The following is a 26,648-nucleotide window of genomic DNA, read 5'->3' as shown; positions in this document are numbered from 1 at the left end:
GCATCTATCAAGAGTGTGTACACACTGATAATTAAAAGGTTTTCATGTCTTTCTAAAACATGTTTTGTTTACGCAAGTAGCACAGATATTCACATTTCTAATTTACTTTTTATCGTGTGAGCGCTTTCTGATGTTCATCTCCTGCAGATGTGCCGAATTATCCAGCAGTTCTCAATGCATGGATGCATGCATATGGCTAAATGGTGAACTTCTATGGAAACAATAAATGCAGACAGATTCTCACATTGTCTCAAATGCAAAGACTTTAAAACACAAATACAATAAATAGATCTACAATACAGGTGAATTATTGTGGTTACTGTCATAGTGTCAAGCCAAACTAGCAAAAAGCAGAAAGTATTTTAAGTTGTGAGGTCTTTTGTTTTGTTTTTTTAAAATTCGCTCATAGAGCAGAATGAAAGAATCAAACTGCAACTGGACATCATGCACAGGCCGAGCTGCCGAAACTGTTTAATGTATCAAAAGTGTGTTCAGCCATATAACAGTTTATGCTGTGCACAGACTGATGGGGTGAAAGATATTAAAGACGTTTGCTAAATCCAAATTTTACACACAAAAAAAATCAAGCATAAATGAAGATTAGATGTTACACTCAGTGTAAATGTGACATAATACTGATTTCAGCAAACATGCACACAGTAAAACATAATAGTTTTAAATTCACAGTCATTGTTTAGGGCATGTGGTTAAAACGGGGTCAAACTGATGCCCCTCCTTTTTGTTTTTATTGTTGTTGTTGTTTTCAGGTTTTAGCAGAAGAGCTTGAGCTTGGTGGGTGAAGACGTGTCGCCTAAGCTGTTGCTCCACAAAGTCTCATAGATGATGAGATGTCTTCCTCTGACCTTCCTGTCATCATAAATGGCCAGGTCTGTTGGAGAAGAATACAAATTCATTTGCTCAGAATGACAATGGTTAATTCAGAATTGCTTTCATTTTGGAAAAATCATGCATTCTGTTATGTCAGCAAAGATGACAATAGGGTTCATACTGAAAGCCAGAAGCAGAGGACAGTTAGTTTTATAGTTGCTGAAGCAATGTGTAAAAGTATAAAAGCAAAAGTTGATTTCTGTCATGGCTGTAAAAGTTTGGCATTCATACCAGACTGACAGGGTGTGCAAATCTGCTCTCGAATCGGTCATCCTGCAGAAGCTGCCTAAGGTGGGAAATGTAGCTAGAAGCGAGACGAAGGGTGTCCAGTTTGGAAAGTTTGGTATCCGCTGGCACCCAGGGCAGGCTGGTTTTCAGTCTGGAGAAAGCTTTGCTCAGCACACTCATCCTCGCCCTCTCCCTGGCGTTAGCCGCGTTCCTCTGCGACTGTCGCGTTTCCCTCTGGTGCGCTTTGGAAAGTCTGTGCTCCTGCTTGATCCTCCCCTCAACACCTTCGTCTTCCAACTCCTCCTCCGAGTACCGGCTGGGATTATAGCAGGTGACTTTCCGCGCGGTGGCCTCCAAGGCAGCGGTAGTCCTTTTGTGGCGTGTCTCGTCGTCCTCGGCATCACTTGCAGCAGAGCCAGTGGACATGGCTGCTCCACCTGCGCCTGGGGAAACAGACCGGAGTGGCACTGTGGACAACAGACAACAGTGAAGTAAATGACGAGAAGCTGCAAGTCAGCACCTCCTTGCAGTTTCCATTTGGTAACCCTGGAACTTATTTCCCACAGAAGCGCTAAAACGTCAACCCTTGATTCACTACAGTACCATCTGCACCAACTAAAGACAGCTCTGTCTAAAGAGACATGGCCTAGCTATCCCTCTAATTTAAGTGTCATGGACTTGGCATCTGCACAGTTTTTTTGCTGAGCATTTCTCCTCCCCCTTTTTTGTCCGAGCGACCATGACCTCAGTGGGACCACAACTCCATCTCGTTGTGTAAACTGTTAAAGACACATGTTGCTCATTTGCATCTTAATTTTTTTTTAAAAAGTTAAGTCCTGTCAACTATTTGCCCTCAGAGATAGTTAAAGCAAAAGATGCAATGAAGTTCATCCAAAGCTGTTTGTGCAATAATTTTACCCTTTTTTCTTTTTTTTTTGCAAATTCCTTAAACATTCTAAATTTATTGGAGAGCATGAATTCCCTGATTTAGGTTCAGTCCATTGCAACAATTACAACTACATTATATTCAGTAAAAAGTCCTCCGGTTTGTGGTCTCACAGATGTGTTTTGGTCTCGAGGACCTTATCAAAAGTGTTTAATCCTTCGCTGCGTTCACAGAGGGATTGGGTTTCTGCAGATGGAGCAGCGCTTCACACGCAGCCTGTGTGTACCAGCCCAGCTGTTATTGGTTCCCATGACATCTGGAGCGTTGGCATGACATGGGTGTGGCAGAGGCAAGGAGGCACCATCTTCATTCTTGTAGTATCACAAATATTTTTACTGGGTGTCTCGGCCATATTTGCATTTCTTTTGTGCGTTGGTTTGGTGGTTTAATCAGTGATATGAGGACTGAGCTGTAGAGCAGAGGGGAAGAGGGACAGAAGTGTCTCTGCTGAGATCCCATGGGAAGCTGTCTTTTGTGCAACACTAAAAAGACCACTTGTGTTCCAGTGTGATGCAAACACTTTTCAAAAATGCAAACAAATATTTGGAAGAAACTTGAATGGCCACACTTTCTCTTCAAGTTTTGATTCATACTTTCTCTGCTCGCGCCGTCTCTTTGTCTGTCAAGAAAGATATTCCCAGAAAATCCCAGGTCTCTGTTTGCTATTACGCCACGTAATATGTGTGAAATTTTATATTTTTTATGACAATAGCCAGGCATTGCCAAGGATTACTTAACAGCAGCTGAGATGTATGCTTGATTTTGGCCAAGCATACATCTCAGCCCCTGCAGCCACCCAGGGGCCATGAGAGAAAATAAGGAAATTACTGTATGGCACTGGGCCCGATGCCGCCTTGTACCCCGACAGTTAAGCTTTATTCCAGCATGTTGGCTTCAAGTCACACCTTTCTGAACAACTAAAAACCTCAGTTGTAATATGATTGATTGTTACCAGTTCCAACAATTTTCCTCTGTCATAGAAGAATAATAATGCAAGAATGTTTCCTTAATCCAAGGACACATTCCTCTGCTTCCTGTAATCCTGCTTTTCCAAGCAATTTTCACAAAAGCAGAGCTCAGCTGCTGCTTTGAGGGATCCCTCTGCTCAGCACACCCTTGGATATGTCACGACTCTGAAATATTAGGTTCTACTTGTGCTGGTATGACAGTCAGAGCTTCAGGCATGCTGCCAACTCGTCCTCCATCACTGCATCCGTCAGCAAGGTGAGTGACACTCTTGAAGGTGCGAGTTATAGGATCCTGCTGACTGATTTAATTTTCTTTTTACAGTGTTTCTCTTTTTTTTTTTAAAAAAAAAACAAAAAAAAAACTAACAGTGAAAGATATTGGCTGTATGACGCATATTTCACATTGCTGCTTCATTCACTGTCACCGAGAAACAGGTTGAGATAAAACTTTGCTCGTTTGTCATTTTGTGCATGTTGTGCTTCAATAAAAAGAAAGAAAGCGAGAAGAAGAAGAACATATTGTCCAAAAAATAAGTGGCTACATGGTTATTGTATTTGCCTTGGGAATAATCAGATTCAGGGCCAGCGATAATAAATAACACTGAAAACTTGACTTGAAGGGAGAGCAAGCATCTGTCCGTCAGCAAAGACTTTCAGGGGTCTTAACCTCTATCACAGCCCTAAGCTGGGAAAACCAGAGAGACAGGTGCGGGCTCATGATGTCACAGGCCTGACTCAGTTTCCCTCCCAGCCACTTATGATTCCCATGATTGCCTTTGAAGAAGCCTGCAGCACATTAAGCTGCTGAGTGAAAAGCGCACAAATCAGAGACTATAACCATCAACTTCTATAACCTTTTTAATTTATGTATTTATTATTGTTTTATGCTATTTGGCAAGTTGTGCCCAACAGTGTGCTGGAATTTTATGACAAAATATACGATGTAGGCTTCTGTTGATGTCATGATGTTTATTTGTGTACCATTTTACAAGAGCAGATGTGACAAAGTGCATCATAATAATGACAGAAACAAGCCAAAGAAGATGGCGCAACAGCACACATTTCAGATGGACGATACATAGATGCAAGCACACTGTTATTGTAGCTACAAATTCTATGTTTATTATGTCAATCTAATGAAAAATTAGACTTAAATTAGGTTTGATGAACCTTCTTATCTATAGAGTAAAAGAACAGGAGTTGGACTTCAAGCCACTTTACAAAAAGTGTGTAATAGAAATATGCCAGTACTGCTTGCACACTATAAAAATCATTTATCAGTAGCTCACTGGTATAACTTAAAAGTAGCCTACAGGACAAGAAATGTTATTTTTTTACCCAACAATGAAGGATTTTGCAATAATACCATTAATATTATCGTTTTAAGTATTTAACGTCTCAAGAACCACATACAAGTTAGGACAAGTCTGTTAATAACAATATAATTAACTGTTACTACTGTTACAACATGGAAATAGTGAACGCTGCTGTTAAATTGGAATATAAGTGATTACATTTATACCTATTTAATATCTTTTTATGCCATATAGATCTAGTCTTTTGAGACAATTCACTTTGCAGTGAGTTTAGTTGTCACTTTGTGTTGTTTCATCGTCTTCATTTTCGCCTGGCCTCGATGGCCTTCATCAGTGGGACCCACCGAGATGTAGTCTCTCTGCTTGGTTTAGCCTGACCTAAAGCGGGCCACGTGCTCCCTCTGACGTTCACGGGGCCGTCATATTCGTCAGCCTCAGAGGCGATCTCCATTTTCTGGATGATGAGCTTTACGAGGCAGTGCTGCTTCTCTAGCAGGCATGACATCTCTTTCATTCTGCAGGGAAAAAGAAAAACAAAGACAAAACAATCAATTCATGTCACTTAGTGACAGACTTCATTCACTCTTGCCTAGATTTATAATGAGACTGCTGGAAGGTCAGACTCCTGGGTGACTTGATGCGCTTACTATAGAAACAGAGATACAGAGTGGGATCTGTAGGGGTCGCTCATGCATCAAAAACTACTTTTTCTTAATTCCCACTTTAGCTTTCAGCATGCACAGTCTAGATCATTGTACCTGTAATACTCATCCATTACCTCAATAATAAGCTTGCACACTTTTATGATTTTAGAAACATGAAAACTGACTTTCATGTGCATGCATTACCTGGTCTTCTGCTTTTTGAGCTCATTCTCGATCAAAGTGCATGCCTTTGATTTGGCTTGCAGATGATTCCAGACTTCATTGGTTTCCTCTTCACCATAGAAAAATTTCTTCAGAAAGTGCTGCAATCAAAAATGTGAAGGTTTAATAAAGGAGAAAACTTTCGCTGCTATAAGTTATAGACATAAATCATCATGTTGCACATCATCTGTTTCTTCTTTTTTTTTTTTAGCTTACCCTGGAACACCTGTGATTGGGATAGATGGTAATGGAGTTTTTGTCAACTCGTTTCATAAACCAATAAGGGAGCTTATCTTCCAGAGTGGTGTGCAGATCAATCTGGGGTCAGAAGGGCTGGTATTTAGTCAAGGGTTCGATTTTGGGCGAGGAATATATCATTGATATCATATATATCATCTTGTTATGTGTCAGTGTTCCATGCATGTTGTTAAAATGGCTCAAGAGCAAAACACCACAACATCAAAAAAAGAACAAGGCAAATTAAAAAAAAAATCCAAAGTAATTTTTATGCTAAAAAAAATTAACCTGGTTTAATACAAACCTGCATGGCTATCCGTTTCAGCGCAGCATTTCTTTGAACTTCAGCAATGTCTCCAACTGCTAAACCAATCTACAACACAATCAAAGAATCTTTGGTTAGGACCTTTAAAAATACAAAGCTTACGACAAGAGCATGATTAGATAAAATTGCTGTCAAAGCACTAGAACAGAAATTATTATAGTAACATACAAGCCAAATGTATAGCCACATAAACTACTTTAAGATGCAGCTGGGGATCAGGGTGTGCTTACCATCAGGTTCACGAGCAGGATTGGCATGAACAGAACAAAGACCACAAAAATGAAGTATGTCAGGATACCAAAAGGTAGTCGATGATTCAGATACTCATCCAGGAAGTTGTTCTGGTAGTTCAGTTCCCCGACCATCATCACAAAGGTTTGTACCACAGAGAGCGGCACGCTGTTAAACTCCCTCTAATGATACAAAAAGAACAGCAACGTGTGATTGCATGTTAGCAATAAACACTTTATTATAACAGACATCCAGATGGCCTAGGTTTTAATCATTTCTGTACCCAGCCTGGACACTAAAGAATTGTTCTATCCCCACAAGTGTTTTGTGCAGGCCTAAACTTTGAACAACAGTGAAGTTTTAAAGTTAGGTGACTTTAGCAGCCATGTCAATAAAATATGCAGTGGTGCATGAACACAGCGTTCTGGTGGCTTTCTAAGGTGTGTGTGATGGTACAAGAAAGGGTGAGGGGACTGTTCTTACAAAAATTGTGACCTGATGTTATTAAAAAGGTCTGCGTGTTACTGAAGGAATCCTCTGGAGATCATTGATATACATGCAAAATTTTGAAAATCTGATGATACCCTTTCATCCTGCAGGAATTGTATGGTTATATGCATCACTGCGTTCTTTTAATACCTGATTGAGCATCAGGGCATGGAAGGCCAAACTGAAAGCCAACATCAGGTAGAAGAACAGCAATACAATACGGACCAGTGTCTTCATAATCTCCCCGAACATCACAACATAGATGCCAACTCCCTCAAACCTGAGGAATCAGGAGAATAAACAGGTTGGTGACCTCAACTTTATGAGAAAGTGGAGGATTTAAGTCAGAGTGAATAGTACCTCCGGAGATAAAGGAGAAATCCAACCCAGGAATTTAAAACTGCTATGGCCCCCGCTTGCCAGTGTAAAGAACCCTCTGCATTGATCATGAGGGGGACGACGAACAGTATAGAGAAGATGGCTGAAATACAGTCGCTCTGGTTGGAGTAATCCGTGAAGTATTTCCAGCGCTTTGAAGCAACGAGATGAATAAAATCAGGGGTTTTTTCAAATTTAACAGCTAAGCTTAAGCATGGAGGTGACATTCTGACTTTTTGCTATTCAGTAGGGGCTGTAAATCTAAATCTGGGGGCACGCATTCATCACACTTGATTGCCTGTGTGTCCACACAGACCCAGTGCTGCACAGATTTATGGGCACATGTTTTATGTGAGGTAATGACACTTCCATAAGAGGACAGTACCTGCGGTGATATCTGCACCACTTCCTTTCCTATCGAGTAGATATTCATAACCAATACCATCACCATGCAGAAGGACAAGGACACACGTTGCTGTGAAACAAATGTTGAGACGTACTTTGAATGGCACATTTGTAAAGATGTATTTTTCTAGTAATTTGAACGACAGATCATTTGTTTTCAATCACAATTTCCTCATAATGCTGTCAGAGTCATTATTACTCATCACAACAGCCATTAGTACCTCTGTGAAAGATACTGGAACCATGATGATATTGTGCTCGCCCGTGTCACTAGTGTTCACGGAGGGTCTCAGAGTCACTATAAGGTGAGTTAAGGGCAGCAAGCCCAACAGATAGAGAAACATGTTGAGCACATGAGCTATGCTCCCATAAGCAACCCTGTGGACAAAACAGAGGACACCATGGACCAACGGTCAAGGTAAAATGTTAACTGGAGCTGGACTAGGGTGAATAAATCTGTAAAAATAAATATGGGTCATGGGCCAAGTCCTCCTAAATACTCACCACTTCATTGCCAGATACTTTTTGCAGACGGGATGGTTGAGGAGCTCGATGCGGTTGTACTGCACCATCGCCTGCAGGAGGTGTAACAGAATAATGACCCACAGTCAGTACACACAGCACATTTTGCACAAGCAGTGGTACTCACTGCAGAACCAAAGGGGTTGCGCTGGAAATAGTCCAGCTCCACCGCTCTGTTGTTTGGGTTTAGGGCGGAGACAGTGAGAAACTTGACTCTTGACCCTGACTGTTCTTTATTGACAGCAAGTTATTGACGGCCTAACAAACGATGACATCAGCAGGAGTAAACTGGTGCTGTATTTTTTTAAAACATTTACAGAAAGATGTCGTAATTTTCCAAATAGTGCGAAGCTATCGAGAAAAGAAGGGGTGGCTGCTGTGCGGAGGACTGGAGGAAAGATTGCACAATGTATCTTGGCCTCAGTGATTTGCCACAAGCTGTTATTAGGTCTCGGTAGACTTGGCCACTCACCAAATTTGTGAACATTTGCATGCAGATTAAACCCCGCTTGAACTACCCTCTGCTGGCAATTTAGGTAGCACAACGAGCTGAAATTGATGCAGATGTAACACTGTAATAATATGTCCAACCTTTATGGAGGTGGCAATTTTCTGTTTCCTGATGAAAATGTTTTGCAGAGGTGAACTGTTTTTTGGCCATTTTAGAGGCTACAGCTAGTGTTTCTCTTGACCTGTTCTCTTGTAACATACTCAAAAGCTTTTAGTTCACAATATTTATATCGATAAGGGTGGGCTGAATGTCTGTAACAGTGAAACCATGTTAACAACACATGGAGGTTGTAGCAAGAACAGAGGAGAAGCCTATTATTTGTTTGCCAACAACCAATCAGACAAGTTTGATTCCTGATGAGTGCTAAGGGCAGAGTGCTGGTGGTGGCATCACAGCAGGGATGCTTGAATGTTCTTTTGTGATTTTTCAAGGCAGGAAGAGAGTGGGGGAAAAAGGCACAATGAACGTTGTTATAAAAGTGTCATCGTCACTAAACTATGTAGAGAAATTAAAAACATTTCTGAATAGGCCACACACTGCGACTATGTAGTTGTCACTGTCACTTTCCAATGATTAATAGAGGAAGTGTCATCACTGCCCCTGAGGAGGGACAGGCCAATCCTGATCCCATAAGTTATCAAGGCAAGCGGTGAAGTCTACAGAGCCTCATTAGATGCTGATGCATGACAGAAATAGAGCTTGAGTGCTTGTGAATCATGTGGAAGTACAACATTTGGATTCTGAAGCTGTTAAAAGAGTAACAAAAAGGTTTGCTTACGTTGAGAGCGGCCAGTGGCTGAACCTTATTCCCATTGTAAATCTGCCCTTTCACTTCAATCGGAGCTTGGAGCCATTTGAAGTCATATTCAATCTAGGCCACAAAAAGAGTTGTTTAATCTTTTTCCCGATCAGTGTTTCAAACAATATGTTTAATGCGTGTTTTGTGTGATTACGTGGTAATCGGGGCTGTTGTGGTCATCATCAGATTCCCTCATGCTGCGGTCCAAAAGATGCTGTTGACAGAAGCGGCACAGTGACGAGGAATTAAATCTTTAGTAAGTAACAACAGATCACACAACACAAAAATGCTGAAAGATGTGAGTTATGATGACCGTATACAGTGATTTATGACATGGATTTTATTTTATTTTATTATTTCTTTATTTTGCCAGCAGCAAACCTTGTAAGTTTCAGGCAGAAACTCAATCATGTCTAGTATGGGGCATCGCTGACTACTTTCGGGATTGAACAGACTTACAGCTTCAGCACACCTGCAAGAAAAAATAATAAGATCACAGACACGACTATAACCACTGGATTGTAGAGTCACTTTAATATTTCTCAGTGGCACATTGCAGGCAGCTGCAGATAGCAATTCACACTACTACCCACATTTTATTGTGTGGCATGGCATGACTCCTAATAGTGATTGATGATTGTGAGTTTGTCACTTGAGGATTAAATGCTCCCTTATAGCTTGAGAAATCTATCCTACCTCTTTCACTAATTAGATTGGGCTATCTGAAAAAATTCATTGTCACAAACCCACTAATCAGTAGCTGACATTTGGGAGATTCATAGTTTTTACAGATCCAAGAAAGAGTTAAATATTGCACGGATAAATGAAAAAAATATTTAAGCTTTTTGCTCTTTAATATGCTCTATTTGTTTTTTTATTGACAAAATACCTTTCACAGTCAATTACAGCATTGACCACGTCTATTCTCCCATTTTGCAAAGCCTCATGGAGGAATGAAGTGTGGTTCTTGTTTAAGATGATCTCCGCCCCCCTGGCCAGCAACAGCCTGACCGCAGCCACGTGTCCACCTCTCGCTGCGATGTGGAGTGCCGAGTTCTGTCAGTACAACAGAACACACCTTCTCAGATTCATTACAGTGTGGGGCGGATGACTTATTCGGAGTGAATGGCAATTATTTGTGTTTTAACGTTTAAACTGGAAAAATAACCCTAGTATAAAAATCGCCAGGACAAATTAATTAGTTCAAGAATAAATATCACAGATCACAGTGAAATTGTTTTGGAGTAACAGGAAGCAATACCCCATCCTCATCTGTTTTATCCAGCAGCTTGAGATTGGCTGCCAGTAGGATATCCATCGTTTGTGTGTATCCTTCAGAAGCAGCGTGGTGCAGACAAGTCCAGCCCTTGTAATCACTGTCAACAGGACATTTCTCTACAGGTTAGTATACTGTAAAAAACGATCACTCAAACCATCACGTTCCTTTAATGTTTTTGAGCAGTGTATTTTTTATGCTTGCACATGTACATGCTTCTGTGCACACAACATGTGTTTGGCTTTACCTGTGGAAGAGAGCTCCTTTGCGCAGCAACAGTTGCACCACTTTTGTGTGTCCCTCTTTTGAGGCCAGATGGAGTGGAGTCAGGCCACGCTCATCGCCTTCATTTAGCAGACGAGAGTCAGTAATGGACTCTAATAATCGGTGACATGTATTGATGCGGCCATACCTTAAAAAAAAAAGTAAAATCACTGTATTGTCGGGAAATGGTAGAGCTCCATACCTGTAGACAATTTTATTGTAAGACACTCATGGCAACTGTTGCAGGTTTGAATCTGTGGCTGTAGGCTAGGTAGCAATAAAGGCTTAAAATGCTAGGAGCGGTAAGAAGAACAAAGTAGAAGTGACATATTTAGTTGGGAGATTATGTTTTGTTGTCTCTGAACCTTTTAAGCAGGTCAGCAGTATTGTCTGTACAGTAGAGAATGAGGCTTCTGTAAGAGTTAAGGTATGATATCATAGCATGGCCTTCATCTGCCCTCTAGTTCTAATGAAATGGGTGTTCATGATAGAAAAATCTATAATAATAATGTTGAAAATCCACCCATTAAACACTGTGAGTAACATTTTGTTCACATGTGGCTCACTAATTAAATGCTGTTCCTGTGACAGCTCCTTTGGGTCACTACATAATATTTAAGGTATGTTACTTGAATCAATCTTCTAAAAGCTTTTAGGGGCATGAATGTATTGAGGTTTTATACAGCTGAACAGTAAGGAATGGTGTTTTATTATCCGTCTGTCCATTTGATTGACTACAAATCAAATGGACATACACTGCCAACAAGAATTTCCATCCTTCCAAGTTTCTTAGTTTTTTGCTTATGTTTAGTTCCAGATCATAAGACAAATGTAAATATTAGAGAATGATAACCTGAATAAATACAAAATGCACTTTTTAAATGATAATTTCAATTATTAGGTTTGTGTGTGTGTGTGTGTGTGTGGGGGGGGGGGGGGGGGGGGGGGGGGGGGAGTTATCCAAACCAAACTGGCCCTGTGTGGAAAGAGTAATTGTCCTAACTACACACAGGACTGATTATTGCCAGAACTAGTGAATCAAATCATCACTTAAAGAGAGCCTGTCTGACAAAGTGATCTCAAAAAGCAACATATCATGCTACGATCCAAGGAAACTCAAGAACAGACAAGAAACAAAGTCACTGACTTCTTCAGTTTGGAAAGGAATACAAAGCCAATCAAATGGAGAAAACCTGGAACACTGGGTGATCTTCCCAGGAGTGCCTAGCCTAATAGAATTACTCCAAGGGTGCACTGATTACTCATCCAGGAGGTCAGATAAGAATCCAAAACAACAACTAAAGAACTGAAGATCTCACTTGCCTAAGTTAGGGTCAGAGTTCATGATTCAACAATAAGATTGGGCAAAAGGTTTCAAAGGTGAAAACCACTGCTAACCAAAAATAACACAAACGCTCGTCTCACATTTGCCAAAAAACATCTTGGTGATCCCCCAGACTATTTGAGGACTGACGAGACAGAAGATGAACTTCTTGGAAAGTTTTTGTCCCATATGTAAAATGAATACTGCACTTGATAAAAAGAACATCATACCCACAGTTAAACGAGGCGCTGGTAGTGTCCAATGCGACTGAATTAAAAAAGGTCTGTAAAAAAGAGTGATCCAAAATTCCTCCACAGTGATGTGAAAGACAGTTCTTGCAGTTCTTGCACATCCAGTTATTAGTCAAAGGAGCTTGCAAAGAAAAGTCCAGATGCTTTTCTTAGCAAGCTCCTTTGACTACGATGACCTGGATGACTGAGAACCTTCACAGACATCCAGTTATTAGGTTTAGAGGAAAATTACTTTTTCACAGCACAGGTTTGGATACCTTTTTTCTTTCCCTTAATAAAAAAATCATTATTTAAAAACTGCATTTTGTATTTACTCAAATGATCTTTGTCTAGTATTAAAATTTGCTTGATGACCTGAAACATGTAAGCGTGACAAATATGCAAAACACTAAGAAAGCAGGAAAGAGGCCAATACTTGTTTATACATGCATGGACAGATGGATGGATAGCTACCTTTGAAATTCTGTGTGGATGTAACAGCTGCATATAGTGTTTTACAATAACACTGGAGTTACACTGGCACACAGCACTAGGTGATATTACAGCTAAAAATTGTACTTGAAATTAACAAACAGAAATGATTTATATGCTACACATCATCCATCATACAGTGGTCAATATCATCTGATTAATTTCAACAGCCATGACTTTGCATTTGTTTGAACAAATCCATTTCCAAAGTTTGTGTAACTGAGTGAAAATCTATGCTATGTTAAGTCTTACTGAGCAGCGAAGTGCAGGGCAGACTTCTTGTCCTTGGACTTGCATGCGAGTCCAAGTTGCCCCGAGAGGCCCAGCATGTTCTTCACTGAGTCGTGGATTCCCAGTCTGCAGGCGTAGTGGAGTGGGGTGCAGCCATCGTTATCCTCACAGCTTAAAAGTGCCTTCACACTGTTGAGCTAAAATCCAATGCATTATGAACACATCTACTTCATTCTTACTGTACAATCACAGGCGACCACTTAGGTACACCTGTTCAACTGCTTATTATTCGACAAATCTAATCAGCCAACCACATAGCAACAACTCAGCACATTCAGTCATGTAGACATGACCAAGGTAACCTGCTGAAGTTCAAACTAAGCATCAGAAATGGGGAAGAAATGTGATTTAAGTGATTTTGAATGAGTTTTTTGGTGCCAGGCGGGCTGGTTTGAGTGTTTCAGAGACAGATGAACTACTGGGATTTTCCCCGCACAAGCATCTCTAGGTTTTACAGAGAAGAGAGAAAATATCTGGTGAATGACAGTTCTCTGAGAGAAAATGCCATGTTGATGGCAGAGGTCAGAGGAGAATAGCTAGACTTCTTTGAGATGATAGGAAGGTGACAATAACTCAAATAATCATTTGTTACAAGTGAGGTATGTTTGTGTTGAGCCTTCAAGCAGGTGAGCTACAGCAGCAGAGGACCACATCGGGTCCCACTCCTGTCAGCTAAGCACAGGAAACTGAGGATATAATTTACACAGGCTCAACAAAAATTGGACAAGAGAAGAGTGAAAAAACATCTAATGAATATCAATTTCTTCCGCAGTATTTTGATGGTAGAGTCGAGAATTTGTGAGAGGAAGGGAGCAGATCTGCGGAAACTGTGTAATGCTGTCATGTCAATATGGACCCAGATCTCTGATGAATGTTTCCAGCACCTTGTTGAATCTAGAAACTGTACCTAACAAAGTGGCCAACACGTGCATACTAAGCAATGCAAAAAATTGAAATGCTATATTTTATGCACATGACAAAATTGACAGTTATCCATACTCGAACAGAAACTACAAAATTATTGTGATCTGCTATTCTCACACTGTCTGTCTTTATGTCTTTAACAGTGATGTAGCTTCAGGAAAAAGCTCACAGTGTTTAAAGGACTATATGGCTTTGGCGAGAGTGTAATGAACTTCGATCAGCTGGCTTTGAAAGCACGCAACTTTTGAAGGCTCCAGGCAAGCTGATCAAGGACAGTGCAGTAATTAGATTCCAGCCACTTAATGACATTTTTGTTTAAGCAGCATTCAGTGCATTTAATAAGCTACCGACTGATTGGCAGTACCTGCAGTACTTCTTCCGGGAGGTTTTTCAGGCCCTTTGGCTGCAGAATGGCCAGGTGGAGAAAGTTACAGCCACATTTGTCTCTCACGTTAACGTTGGCTCCTAAAAAAATCATTAACATTTGCATAAGTGTTTACAACCTTTATTATAAGGCAAATTATATGAGCACTACTGGTGGAGAAGTCATTTACTTTAGCTCACCTTTTGACAGCAGCAGAGCCACAGTTTTCCATGCTCCACAGCTCGTAGCCAGCAGCAAAGGAGAGTTTCCCTTGCAGTCGGTGCTGTTAATGTCTGCACCCTGAAGATAGAATGCATTACAGCTTTAAAGTTACCTCTTTAATTTTAGCACACAAATGAAAAGCATTGTGTGCACATTAGCAATGAATACACCCCCACAGTATTCTCAGTTTTAAGAGGATCAGCGAACACATTTAAAAGTCCTTTTAAACAAATTTCATTAACTTAGCTTCACCAAATCAGACCAACAGGTGAAATTTTGTAATGATAGCAGAAGAAGTAAACAGTGGGGAAACAATTTGATCCCATGCTGAATTTTAAATGAAGTAAATTACAAAGAAATGATGGTAGTCTCATTTTAATTGAGAGAGGCAAACTATCAACCAAAACTCAAGAACAAACAAGTAACATAAAAGATATAAATTGATTTGAATCTAACTGAGTGCAATACGATTGGCTGTGTGCCACCCATCTGGCACAAAAACAACAATAAATCAATCCAGCAATCCAACAATTACGGATACTCCTGAATGCGTTATGTATATAGAGCACAACTCTCCACAGAATTACTTTCTTCCATTTCAGCTTCTCCACCAACATAGACAAGACCAAACAGCTGCCAAAGGATATCAGGGACAAGATTGTAGACCTGCACAAGGCTGAATGGGCCACAAAACCATCAGTGCTATTATTCAGAAAAGGGAGAAATATAAAATAACCATCAGTCACCCTTGGTCTGTAACTGCATGCAAGATCTTGCCTCGTGGGGTGAGGATGATCACGAGAAAGGTGCTGGATCAGGGACTGGTTAATGATCTAAAGGGAGCTGGGACCACAGTCACCAAAAACATCAACGGTAACACACTACCTGCAAGGTCCCCCTGCTCGAGAAGCTACATGAATGGCCTCGTTTTAAGTTTTCTAGTGATTGAAAGTGGTGTTGTCAGATGAAAACAAATTCGAGCTCTATGCCATCAACTATAAACACCATGTTTGGAGGAGGAGAAATGCTGAGTATGACTCAAAGAACATCACAGTCAAGCACGGAGGTGGAAGCATTATGCTTTGGTTTTTCTGCTAAGGGTACAGGACAATTTAACTGCATTGACGGACAAATGGACCGGGCCATGAACCTCCGTCCCTCAGCCAGAACATCAAAGATGGATTGATGATAGGTCATCAACCCATCAAACAAACGACCAAGCAACAAAGGAGTGGCTTAAGAAGAATAAGGCCATGGAGAGTTTCTATAAAGAGGAGTGGGCCAAAATGCCTCCTGAGATGTGTGCAAACCTGGCAGCCAGTCTTTCCATACTATGTCATGTTTTGTTTGGCGATCAATGCTGACATCCAAATCAGTTCATAACGTTTATGTAATGTGTGTTTTGGATTTCTGGCTGATACTAGTAGTATCATTCCAGAGTAGAATGAAACTACCATAAAAATTAGACATGGTTCATTTCTTTGGAAGTGAGCAAACTTACAAATTGAGCAGGGCTCTATAGTTAGGGTAAACACGAGAACCTGCTTTTGCACACCTCTATCTGAGATTTCCACAAATATACAGTGGGGCAAAAAAGTATTTAGTCAGCCACCGATTGTGCAAGTTCCCCCACCTAAAATGATGACAGAGGTCAGTAATTTGCACCAGAGGTACACTTCAACTGTGAGAGACAGAATGTGAAAAAAAAAAATCCATGAATCCACATGGTAGGATTTGTAAAGAATTTATTCGTAAATCAGGGTGGAAAATAAGTATTTGGTCAATAACAAAAATACAACTCAATACTTTGTAACATAACCTTTGTTGGCAATAACAGAGGTCAAACGTTTACTATAGGTCTTTACCAGGTTTGCACACACAGTAGCTGGTATTTTGGCCCATTCCTCCATGCAGATCTTCTCGAGAGCAGTGATGTTTTGGGGCTGTCGCCGAGCAACACGGACTTTCAACTCCCGCCACAGATTTTCTATGGGGTTGAGGTCTGGAGACTGGCTAGGCCACTCCAGGACTTTCAAATGCTTCTTACGGAGCCACTCCTTTGTTGCCCGGGCGGTGTGTTTTGGATCATTGTCATGTTGGAAGACCCAGCCTCGTTTCATCTTCAAAGTTCTCACTGATGGAAGGAGGTTTTGGCTCAAAATCTCACGATACATGGCCCCATTCATTCTGTCCTTAACACGGATCAGTCGTCCTGTCCCCTTGGCAGAAAAACAGCCCCATAGCATGATGTTTCCACCCCCATGCTTCACAGTAGGTATGGTGTTCTTGGGATGCAACTCAGTATTCTTCTTCCTCCAAACACGACGAGTTGAGTTTATACCAAAAAGTTCTACTTTGGTTTCATCTGACCACATGACATTCTCCCAATCCTCTGCTGTATCATCCATGTGCTCTCTGGCAAACTTCAGACGGGCCTGGACATGCACTGGCTTCAGCAGCGGAACACGTCTGGCACTGCGGGATTTGATTCCCTGCCGTTGTAGTGTGTTACTGATGGTGACCTTTGTTACTTTGGTCCCAGCTCTCTGCAGGTCATTCACCAGGTCCCCCCGTGTGGTTCTGGGATCTTTGCTCACCGTTCTCATGATCATTTTGACCCCACGGGATGAGATCTTGTGTGGAGCCCCAGATCGAGGGAGATTATCAGTGGTCTTGTATGTCTTCCATTTTCTGATGATTGCTCCCACAGTTGATTTTTTCACACCAAGCCGCTTGCCTATTGTAGATTCACTCTTCCCAGTCTGGTGCAGGTCTACAATACTTTTCCTGGTGTCCTTCGAAAGCTGTTTGGTCTTGGCCATGGCGGAGTTTGGAGTCTAACTGTTTGAGGCTGTGGACAGGTGTCTTTTATACAGATGATGAGTTCAAACAGGTGCCATTCATACAGGTAACGAGTGGGGGACAGAAAAGCTTCTTACAGAAGACGTTACAGGTCTGTGAGAGCCAGAGATTTTCCTTGTTTGAGGTGACCAAATACTTATTTTCCACCCTAATTTACGAATAAATTCTTTACAAATCCTACCATGTGGATTCATGGATTTTTTTTTCACATTCTGTCTCTCACAGTTGAAGTGTACCTCTGGTGCAAATTACTGACCTCTGTCATCATTTTAAGTGGGGGAACTTGCACAATCGGTGGCTGACTAAATACTTTTTTGCCCCACTGTATGCACATGTGCCATAGCGAGAAAAACGTTTTTAGACGGGGAACTAAAATAGCACCTAAACGAAATAAACATTTCATGAACCACACCCCGTGCAGACCACTGTTTTATAGTTTTATAGTTTTTGAGATAAACACACTAAGGTTCATCTACTGCTTGCCGCATCTAAAAGAGTAGACTTGAAATAAACTTGGACTACGCTTCCTACCTAGCAACACCATTCTATTAGAACCATCAAAGTGCAACAGATGGTGACAGGTGGTCCACAAGCAATGGGCAGCACCTGTAATATTTACTCAGGAGTGTATTTAAAATAGCAAATATTGTTTGATTGTAGCAATGGGAACAAACATAGTCGAGTGGAAGATTTTACTAATTGAAATCCAACCTGCAGTGAATAGAGATTCACAGTTTATTTGCCTTTTAGATTTCAGCATATGTGGGGGGGGACTGCTGTTTTTATAATGTTTGTGTCGGTGTGATGCACCGAAGGATAAAAAATCAATCAGCTGTTACACACATGTCATGTGTGTAACAGCTGCGTGGCATTTGTGTGTATTCATGTGTGTCTTATTTACCAGAGAAATTAGGTACTCCGCCAGCTCCGTGTGATCAAATATTGTTGCCCTGGAAAAGTAAACACAGTTGTTGTAAACCAGCCGTTCAGCGCACTACTTTGTGAGTCAAGGTCTTACTCATGCTGTCAGATAAGCAGTGAGGATGATTTAGTTCTCATTCGGCAACATAATAGCCAGATTTCCCTTTATTGTCACACTTTTATCTTCAGGGTTGTACGGCTTCCCTTTGTTGACACACTTTAATGACTAAGTGTTTGTGTTCTCCATTAAGAAAGAGACTTATGTGGATGATTTCCCCCACAACTAAATGATGGACTGAAGTATACTTGATCATCCAGATACCAGACGACATATTTCTATTGTGCTTAAAAGGCCTTTTGTGGTATTATTTCACTCCACATCACAGCAATGGCGTCCAAATAAGAATGAAAACACAGAGGGAGGACCTTTGTCCTTTGTTCTGCTACTGTCAGTGCCAACACAAATAGCTTTTAGATAAAATCTATGTGGATGGGAAGCAAATCTTTATTATGTAATTATATCATTATCGCTTTCCTCAGGCTTGTCGTTGCCAAGCATAAGGAGTTTATATCTAATTATCTTGTTTGCAGATGTGTTTTACTGTTGATATGATGCAGATAAAGTGGTCTTTATATAGCATGAGCAAGCAAATGAGTAGCAATTGCAATATTGCATATCTACACAACTTCATTGGTATCGCAACAAAGATCATTTTAATTAAAACAATGTCCACCAATAAAATTATGAACTAGAATTAGGAAATAGTGGAAACTTGCCCTTTTGTGCTCTCGGTCACTGACTGTTCAGCACAAGGAACAGAATATATATGTGCTCTTGTCTATGGAGATTAATTTAAAATTGAATGCTGAGATACAGTTAATAAGATATTGTTTATTTTCCATTCTGGAGTCTCAGCAACTCTCTGCTCTCTCACGGGTCAGCATGGTCAGGATGCTTTGCATTTTGTCAACAATGAAATTTGCATTTCAAAAAGGCACCAATTTTGAATTCTACAGAAAAGCAATTTGCAAAGAAGTTGCTGTCACAGTCTTCTGGCCGAGCGCCTTTGGTTTCTACCCCTCACTGAGTGTGGTTATGATGCCTATGCCCATCTTTGACAGTTTGTGATGGCTACTATCAGCCTACAAAGTCTACATAACCACATGCAGCTGCATTATTAAGTTTTATCAACACACTCAAAAAATATTTATGCCCCAAATGCTGACTTTAAATAATCTGAATCGATTTAAATGTTCTATGTAATTTTGTTACATAAGTACAATGTAAAACATTAGACTTAAAGAATCTGGTCAAATGAAATTTACTTGATCAGTATTGATTTAGTTTATACTGAGTATATTCTCCTTAATGATTAATTATTTGATTAAATACACTGGGGGGATTGTTCCGTGCACTAATTTCCGCATCGGAAATGAATGACAAGGAGAGACCCACCTGTGTAGAGGGGTCTGACATGCACCATCAGTGAGATTGATGATATCTTCAACTCGCTCAACAGAAGACAGCATCAGTTTGATGACCTCAAGAGCACCCTGGGTGCAGGCCAAATGAAGCGGTGTAGACCTGTCGTTCTAGAGTCCGACAAACATGGATACATTACAAGTGATGAATGCGGAATATGATGCAAATTTACAAGTTCATCACACACAGTTATGTCTGCTGCATACAGAAACCCTGCGGAGATTTTTATAAACCTGCAGTGATGTAAACTGGCACAAACAGAATATGAATAAGTATACTCATGCGTGATTCACACAAAGAAATCCTGCAAGTTTCCTCTGTGTAACATTAGCAAAGTAAGTCCCAGACTTCTTGGCTGAACACTGGGGACTGTAACACAAGCCTTTAATGAGATAACCAGGACTGGCAGGAGGAGGCCAGTGATCACTCCACTCAGCTTCACAGTGTAAGTGGATGTAATTTGTATCAATTTGGCCAACCGAAGCTATTACTGTACTCGCTACTGCTGATGTAGCTCTGGCCACTAGCCCAGGGCAAGACATAACGATCACTCCCAGATGGGTGTGATAAGACTGACGGGTTCTAACAGTACAAAGAAGGCGACCCTCTGGTGACAACGTGTTTTACAAGTGTTGGAATCCAGGTTTGTTTAAAAAGCAATGCAAATCTGGCAGAGTAGGAGTGAAAACCAAAATGTGTGATCTGGCTATGGCATTCTGAGTAGTAGGTAAAAACAGTGGTGAAAATCAAATGAATGTATGCCCAGTCTTTTTGAGACGGTTTATGAAAAGGCCATGTAGTGATTTACATCTTGTTATCTTTTATAATAGAAGTACCTGTTGCTGGTCAACTTTGGCTCCAGTAGCAATGCAGAGGCGGATGGTCTCGATATTCCCACCACGTACAGCCAGATGCAGGGGGCTGCTCTTGGTCTTGTCTAAATAGTTCATGTGGCACACAGCCGAGTGGCCTAACTCCTCTCCTGTCAGGACAGAATTCAATAAATTGTTTTTATATCTTGAACGTGAAATGCAGTGAAAATGTCCATAATGGCAGTTTCTTATGACCAACTCCGTCTTTGATTTTTAGTGGCTTTCTTGTTTTGTTTTTAGCAGGCAGATGTAATGAGTAATGTGTATATTTAACATGGGCTGTGCAAAAAAAAAAAAAAAAAAGACAGCACACAAATGTCCTAAATATTTTAAGGTCTTGCTAAACTTTGTCCAAAAGCACCAAAGTTACCAAACAGACCTCCCACTGTGGATAAACATACTATCATTTGTGATGTCTAGCCTACAGAAAATACCCCAAGTGCTTATCTGGAGGGGGGGGGGGGGGTAATCTACCAGCTTAATATGCTGCTTGGCCTTGTAAAAAACATTTTCATTGCTGTCAGCACTTTGAGTTTTTGATGATAGCATTTTTCTTTCATCATACCAGCCTTGAGAATGACTTCCATGGCTTTCTTCGCACCTGCGAAGGCAGCAGCGTGCATGGCGAAATGGCCAAGCTTGTTCTGTTGGCAAAGCTTTGCTCCATGCTTTAACTTTGATGGATATATGAATGGATGAGAAGGCAAAACAAAGAGACATGGTCTTTTGTCAGAAGCAAAGCTGCAGCAAAAGGAAGCTACATGATGAGTTCACAGTTATCATTTGCAGTAAGGTGTAGGTACGCAGTACAATGTGGAGCCTCGTACATACCAACATGCTAAGAGCCTCACAGTTATTAAGGGAACAAGCCAGCATCAGTGGGGTGTTTCCAAGGTCTCCCTTTAGATTGCAGTCTGTACTGCTGTAGGACAACAGCACCTTCATGAAAGAGATATAAAAACAGTAACTAATTTTAAGTACAGCATAAGTAAAAACGGGCAATTGAATAATAGAAAATCCATCAAGCACATCAACGTAATAAAGATTAAATAAAGACACAAAAAGTACAGTACATAAGATGTAATGTGGGAAAATATTGTTTGTTATTTGACTAAATTACCAGCTAAATTTTTTAAAATTTGTTTATACTGTAATTAAAATTATCACACTACTTAAATTTACTTTAATTCCTGCAAAAAAACAACAATTTTTTTTTACTGTTTATTGTAGTTTACCTACCTTTAACTATTTGCATCTAAATATAATAACATACACAGAAATTACATTTAATCACATCACAGGGGATTTACACCCTTAGTTGAGTGCTGTATAATAAAGTGCTAGAATGCTCTGCGTTGACCTTGTTGACTACAGGAATTCAAGAGAAAAACACACTTCCTGTCCTTTAAATTATTACATCAACTGTGCCGTATCAGCCTTCTCACCCCCACCAGGTTGCTGTGTCCATGGCTGACAGCCAAGTGCAGGGGGGACAGGAGGGCAGTGTTGAGGATGTTGGGGTTAGCCCCCAGGTCCAAAAGAGCCTTGCAGCTCTCTGCCTTGTTCCTCTCCACTGCCCAGTGAAGGGGCACATTGCCCTGCTCATCACAGCTGTTCAGGACTAAGAGACGATACAAGAGCATATGCAGAAAGGTTCGTATGCGTATGTATCAGATATAATATGCAAAAATAATGTCCCTCTTCCATGCAGTAACTTTAGAAATGAAATTACGCCGAGTCACAAAACATGTTGTGTTGCATCTTGTGATCGATGACTTAGGTGCACTTACCCTGTGCATCTGTGACAGTGGAGATGAATTGAATGAGGGTGATGTGTCCCCCTGCAGCAGCGTGATGAAGGGGACTGGCTCCACATTCATCTTTTTCACTGAGGACCTCTGGGCTCTTCTTCACTAGGTTCTCCAGGAGAGCTAGGTCACCCTTCTCAGCCAACTAGATGATATTATATAGAGTAATATAACACAAAGAATACAGAACAGTTGATTTTTCTGCTTTCCAGTTTGTTCAAAGTGTGTTTTACCAAAGAACACACTATGCTAGAAGGCATTTCAAACTATTCTTGTGTGCCTTCTGATATAATCACTGGAGTATGATATAACGGCCATTTGTTAGTTTTGTATAAAAACAGACTTCACAATCCAATTCGTTGAAAACTCATGTAATATTATTATTATGTAATACTAGAATTGTTTAGGCCTCCTTAACCTCCTCCTTAAGGAAACACTGGGCTAGGATTAATCCGAGTTACATAAACCTTCTCATATTGTGAATACTTGTGGCAGAAATAAGTAAGTTTTTGAAAACGTTTTTTACAGACATGCATATTTTTTTCAGTAAGTTTTTTCCCCTCACCTCAAATATATTTCGATTTGCCAGGCCTGGATCGTCATCCTCTATCACATATGTATAACAACTGTTTTGCCGTGCCACATCCCTGCTGAAGTTCATCACTTAGCTGAGACTCTGTGGACATGAGCCCTAATAAAAACAAAGAAAGCAGTGACATGTGTGCATGTGAACCCCAGCGCTCACACCTGTGCAAGCTGATGCACATGACAGCAGCAGATTGAAAACACAGATAGAAATATGCCATAATTTCAATCAAGCCACAGATGAGCAAGCCTACTTAGCAAGCTAGAAGAACTTAGAGCGTAATGTGATAGATAGCGCAAATAAAACCTTAATGCACAGGCTTCTAATGTTTAGAGGGGACATGGGCACAGGACATTGTCTTTACCCAGAAGGGCATTCACATCCGTTGAGTCTTTGTGGCGGGGGTTGAAGCCCTGCACTTGAAGAAAGCAATTATGTCCTCCGCAGCTGCAGGTCAGCTTGTTTGAGCCAGTCCCAGGTGTCCTCGCGTGGTCCTGGGTGAGTGAGATTGAGATAGACCTTGTAATTTTATTGCCTTCAGTCCCATCGAAAGGCCAAACAGTAAATGGCATCTTTTTTCTGGTGAGCAAACTACTATTGAGAATCTTCACTGCAAATCTCCTTCACCTACGTTATTTGCCGTGCGCTGATGTTGTTCCTCGGGTCAGAGCAGCAGCTACGTTTTACTGTTTGATTTGCACATTTTGTTGGTGTTTTATACACACTGACTAATGCTCAGTCAGTAACAACCTGATCCAAAAGTTTAAGCACTAAAACATAAAGACACCACTTCAAATATCAGCAAGTCAAAAATGATCACTGAGTTAATTTTTATAGGTTATTTATAGGGTTTAATTTAATTTACAGCTTTTAGTTAGTATAGTTTGGTACACTAATAATGCCCTTAGTATGCTATTGATATATCATTAGAGCAATATAATAATAAATAAACACTTAAATCGCGTAGGCCTGTGATGGACTGGCCTCTTGTCCTTTGGCTGCTGGGATAGCTTCAAGCCGGACTAATGGGTGGATGAAAGGATGAGTGTCTAAGATGCTGTACTTAAGACACACTTAGCATATGTATGCATATTTAATCATATTTAATAATATGGTCTTCTATTCGTTACTTGCATTTGTTTTTGTTTTTTTTATTATTCAAATATTTTTTAAAAAGCATGCATTCCAAAGCGCAAGCATATTTACATCACGGTAAAGGTTTAGTTTAAATTCTTTACATACATAAAAGTACTGTAAGTGCAACTGTTTCTGGAAAACATGTCACACCACCTGTGATGATTTTTAACAACATGAGTATAATTTGTGTTTAACTAAAGCACTAAAGTAACATCGCATGCACTTAATCAATGAAAGATGCTACTAACATACTAAACTAGTCTCTTTATGAAATTGAAGGCTAATGAAGACTTTTTATTCTGGGGGTTGTAAAGTAATGCTCGAAACATCCAACACTTGGATTTGCATTTATTGGCAGATTTGCAGTTTGCATTATGAGTCATGATCGCCCATCAATATTTCAGCACTACCTTCACTGATCTGAATACTTGAGTCCATTACCTCTACCATACAAGTCATTGATATTTCATGTCTTGTGGTCTGTGGTCCTGATAAAACATCATATTACAGTCCAAGACGGCATCACCTCATTTCCTTCTAATTTGGCGACTTAGATAACGACCCCACTGCATATCCCCCTCCCTGTCATTACCAGGCAACTGCGGTAAATAAGTGCCATTGGTTTCTCTAATTGATTTGCTTATTTAGTTTGCAGATGGTTTTCAGGAAGTGCACTAATAGGCACTGGTAAACACATTTTCCAAACAATCCGGAAACAAGCGGGAGGTATATTTAATTTTAACAAGGAGATCCTTGCATGAGTGCACATTGTTCACATTTAAACTGAATAGACTAGCATTACCCTCACAAATTGTGTTTACTTCAGAGGGTGAATTTTTAACACTATCTTAAAAAATAACGAGTAGATTGGAGAGTGGAGAAATAACAAGTGGATTAAAAACAGCTTCTGTATGTTGCAGTATTAATTGTTACATAAATAATGAACTCTAATGGACGAAGAACATAATGAAGTGTGCAGGCTTGTGGGAAAGCTGACATTTCCATATCCGCTGCTAATAAAACCAGAGATCAAATATATATAGTCATATATTTAATCAATTGAAACAGCATTCTACATACTTTCTAAAGAGTAAAATATTCCATATCTAATCGTCATTAAATGTTAAATTCGTCCCCACACAAACTCAAAACCTTAAAGACAACATCAAAGACATTACTTACTGTAACTGTGAGATGCTGCTACTGAGCTGAGCAATCTGGACGTTCTCCTCACTACTGCCTGTGAAAGGGCTTTAAATAGTGTGGTGAGCTGGCTATCTCCCAGTCTAATGCAGGCAAAATGCTGCCCCTTGTGACCGAATGGCTCTCGTGCTGTTTTCACAGAAGAGAAGAAAAGCCCGTGGTGTAACGTGATAGGATATTTAACTGGCAGCATTACATTAAACAGCAAACATGATACTTCACTCTCCTTCACAATAGGGTTTAATTAATGTGTCTAGATGTGAGTTGCTGATGCGTTTACGGATTTTGTCGTCTCTCTCGTCTTTTCCCACAAAAGTGATGACGAACTGAAGAAACCAAAGCTCGTGCTCATCTTTAAAACGGGGTTGAGAGTATGTAGGATTCTGCCTATTAGTAGCATCTGAAAGTCAAGGCTCCCCTCAGATGAAACTTGACCACCCAGCTCCACATGGCCTACCGTATACCATTTATCCAATCAGTGATTAGAATGGAAACAATAGCCTTTTATGTTTGTTTGTTTTTTGTGAAAGTCTTGTGCTTCTGCTCTGAAGTGACTCAGCAAGTGACTAAAGATGACCTTAAAGACCTCCTTGTTGAGGATTACTGAGTATTCCCAAGTGAATCTTTATCAGGCAGGATTATCAGATAAGGTGTATCATTAACTAAGGATTATACCAGCATTTCTATTCCACATTAATCAAGAGACTAAGTGTAGAGTTGTTCAGATCAATATGAAATGTGTATTAAAGTTTTGCTTGATGTTCCAATTATGGAATTAAGTTGGATATCATGTAAAAGAAAATCCTTTAACAACATCAAAAGAAACTAAAAGCAGGCAAGCCATTCTTTTAAAAACTAATAGAATAAAAGGAAACTTAAAGACATTTTAGCCATTTCTTAAGCTCCAAGGATTGCAATCTTCACCTGCTGGGTGCTTGGATTACGACTTTCAAAAATATCCCAAAATAATACCTATTAAACAAATTACAAGGGAAACAAAGAGATTCATTTCACCAGTGTATGAATCATAAGGACTTTTTAGATCATATTACTTATCGTCTAGTTCCACTTCTCTTCTATCATATAAAAATGTCAGCGTCTGGAAACAACAACAGTTGTATAGCACGGTTGAGGTTTCCTGACTTTTCCTCTAATGCCACCTTGTGGCATTTTTAAGTGAAGTGTCTCAACCACTAATGGATGGACTGCCATGCAATTTGGTGCAGATATTTATGAACTAACAACTGGTGTTATTAGATTAAAATTTCAGTTTGTCTAGG

The 26,648-nt window shown here is 40.2% G+C and overlaps 2 protein-coding genes across 2 annotated transcripts in view; both read right to left on the bottom strand.

Moving 5' to 3' along the window:
- Nucleotides 1–303: 303 nt before the first annotated feature.
- Nucleotides 304–1,717, bottom strand: msc (musculin (activated B-cell factor-1)). The gene is made up of 2 exons (XM_086305136.1): nucleotides 1,120–1,717; nucleotides 304–889 (listed from the first exon to the last, which is right to left on the bottom strand). The coding sequence occupies exons 1-2, from the start codon at nucleotides 1,540–1,542 to the stop codon at nucleotides 812–814; spliced, it is 501 nt and encodes a 166-aa protein (XP_086161262.1). The 5' UTR covers nucleotides 1,543–1,717; the 3' UTR covers nucleotides 304–811.
- Nucleotides 1,718–3,990: 2,273 nt separating this feature from the next.
- trpa1b (transient receptor potential cation channel, subfamily A, member 1b) overlaps nucleotides 3,991–26,648 on the bottom strand; it is a 47,110-nt gene continuing 24,452 nt past the window's right edge. The window contains exons 4-32 of the mRNA XM_086306144.1: nucleotides 25,348–25,497; nucleotides 23,393–23,522; nucleotides 23,008–23,133; nucleotides 22,425–22,587; nucleotides 22,080–22,255; nucleotides 21,466–21,573; nucleotides 21,200–21,308; nucleotides 20,599–20,744; nucleotides 19,736–19,872; nucleotides 18,260–18,308; nucleotides 14,475–14,574; nucleotides 14,275–14,375; nucleotides 12,948–13,123; nucleotides 10,633–10,797; nucleotides 10,371–10,485; nucleotides 9,999–10,165; nucleotides 9,491–9,581; nucleotides 9,264–9,323; nucleotides 9,089–9,181; nucleotides 7,782–7,852; nucleotides 7,499–7,655; nucleotides 7,258–7,347; nucleotides 6,855–7,024; nucleotides 6,645–6,774; nucleotides 6,005–6,187; nucleotides 5,754–5,822; nucleotides 5,429–5,530; nucleotides 5,195–5,313; nucleotides 3,991–4,861 (exon numbers count right to left, since the gene is read on the bottom strand). Of these exons, the coding sequence (XP_086162270.1) occupies nucleotides 4,648–4,861; nucleotides 5,195–5,313; nucleotides 5,429–5,530; nucleotides 5,754–5,822; nucleotides 6,005–6,187; nucleotides 6,645–6,774; nucleotides 6,855–7,024; nucleotides 7,258–7,347; nucleotides 7,499–7,655; nucleotides 7,782–7,852; nucleotides 9,089–9,181; nucleotides 9,264–9,323; nucleotides 9,491–9,581; nucleotides 9,999–10,165; nucleotides 10,371–10,485; nucleotides 10,633–10,797; nucleotides 12,948–13,123; nucleotides 14,275–14,375; nucleotides 14,475–14,574; nucleotides 18,260–18,308; nucleotides 19,736–19,872; nucleotides 20,599–20,744; nucleotides 21,200–21,308; nucleotides 21,466–21,573; nucleotides 22,080–22,255; nucleotides 22,425–22,587; nucleotides 23,008–23,103 (3,357 nt within the window). The 5' untranslated portion in view covers nucleotides 23,104–23,133; nucleotides 23,393–23,522; nucleotides 25,348–25,497 and the 3' untranslated portion in view covers nucleotides 3,991–4,647. The remainder of the gene's footprint in view (nucleotides 4,862–5,194; nucleotides 5,314–5,428; nucleotides 5,531–5,753; nucleotides 5,823–6,004; nucleotides 6,188–6,644; nucleotides 6,775–6,854; nucleotides 7,025–7,257; nucleotides 7,348–7,498; nucleotides 7,656–7,781; nucleotides 7,853–9,088; nucleotides 9,182–9,263; nucleotides 9,324–9,490; nucleotides 9,582–9,998; nucleotides 10,166–10,370; nucleotides 10,486–10,632; nucleotides 10,798–12,947; nucleotides 13,124–14,274; nucleotides 14,376–14,474; nucleotides 14,575–18,259; nucleotides 18,309–19,735; nucleotides 19,873–20,598; nucleotides 20,745–21,199; nucleotides 21,309–21,465; nucleotides 21,574–22,079; nucleotides 22,256–22,424; nucleotides 22,588–23,007; nucleotides 23,134–23,392; nucleotides 23,523–25,347; nucleotides 25,498–26,648) is intronic.

This window comes from Aulonocara sp. 'chitande type north' Nkhata Bay, linkage group LG9 (genome assembly GCF_057382095.1).
Source record: "Aulonocara sp. 'chitande type north' Nkhata Bay isolate Kocher_YH1m ecotype deep benthic linkage group LG9, A_spYH_male_GT1.1, whole genome shotgun sequence".
NCBI lineage: Eukaryota > Metazoa > Chordata > Actinopteri > Cichliformes > Cichlidae > Aulonocara > Aulonocara sp. 'chitande type north' Nkhata Bay.
This window is presented reverse-complemented; position numbering and strand designations above follow the sequence as displayed.

What these genes read in the sequence shown, in the direction of transcription:
- msc (XM_086305136.1), bottom strand. Translation starts at nt 1,542, where the DNA reads ATGTCCACTGGCTCTGCTGCAAGTGATGCCGAGGACGACGAGACACGC. An exon ending in TTGCACACCCTGTCAGTCTG is followed by an intron (nt 890 to 1,119) that starts GTATGAATGCCA and finishes CTTCTCCAACAG; the next exon opens with ACCTGGCCATTTATGATGAC.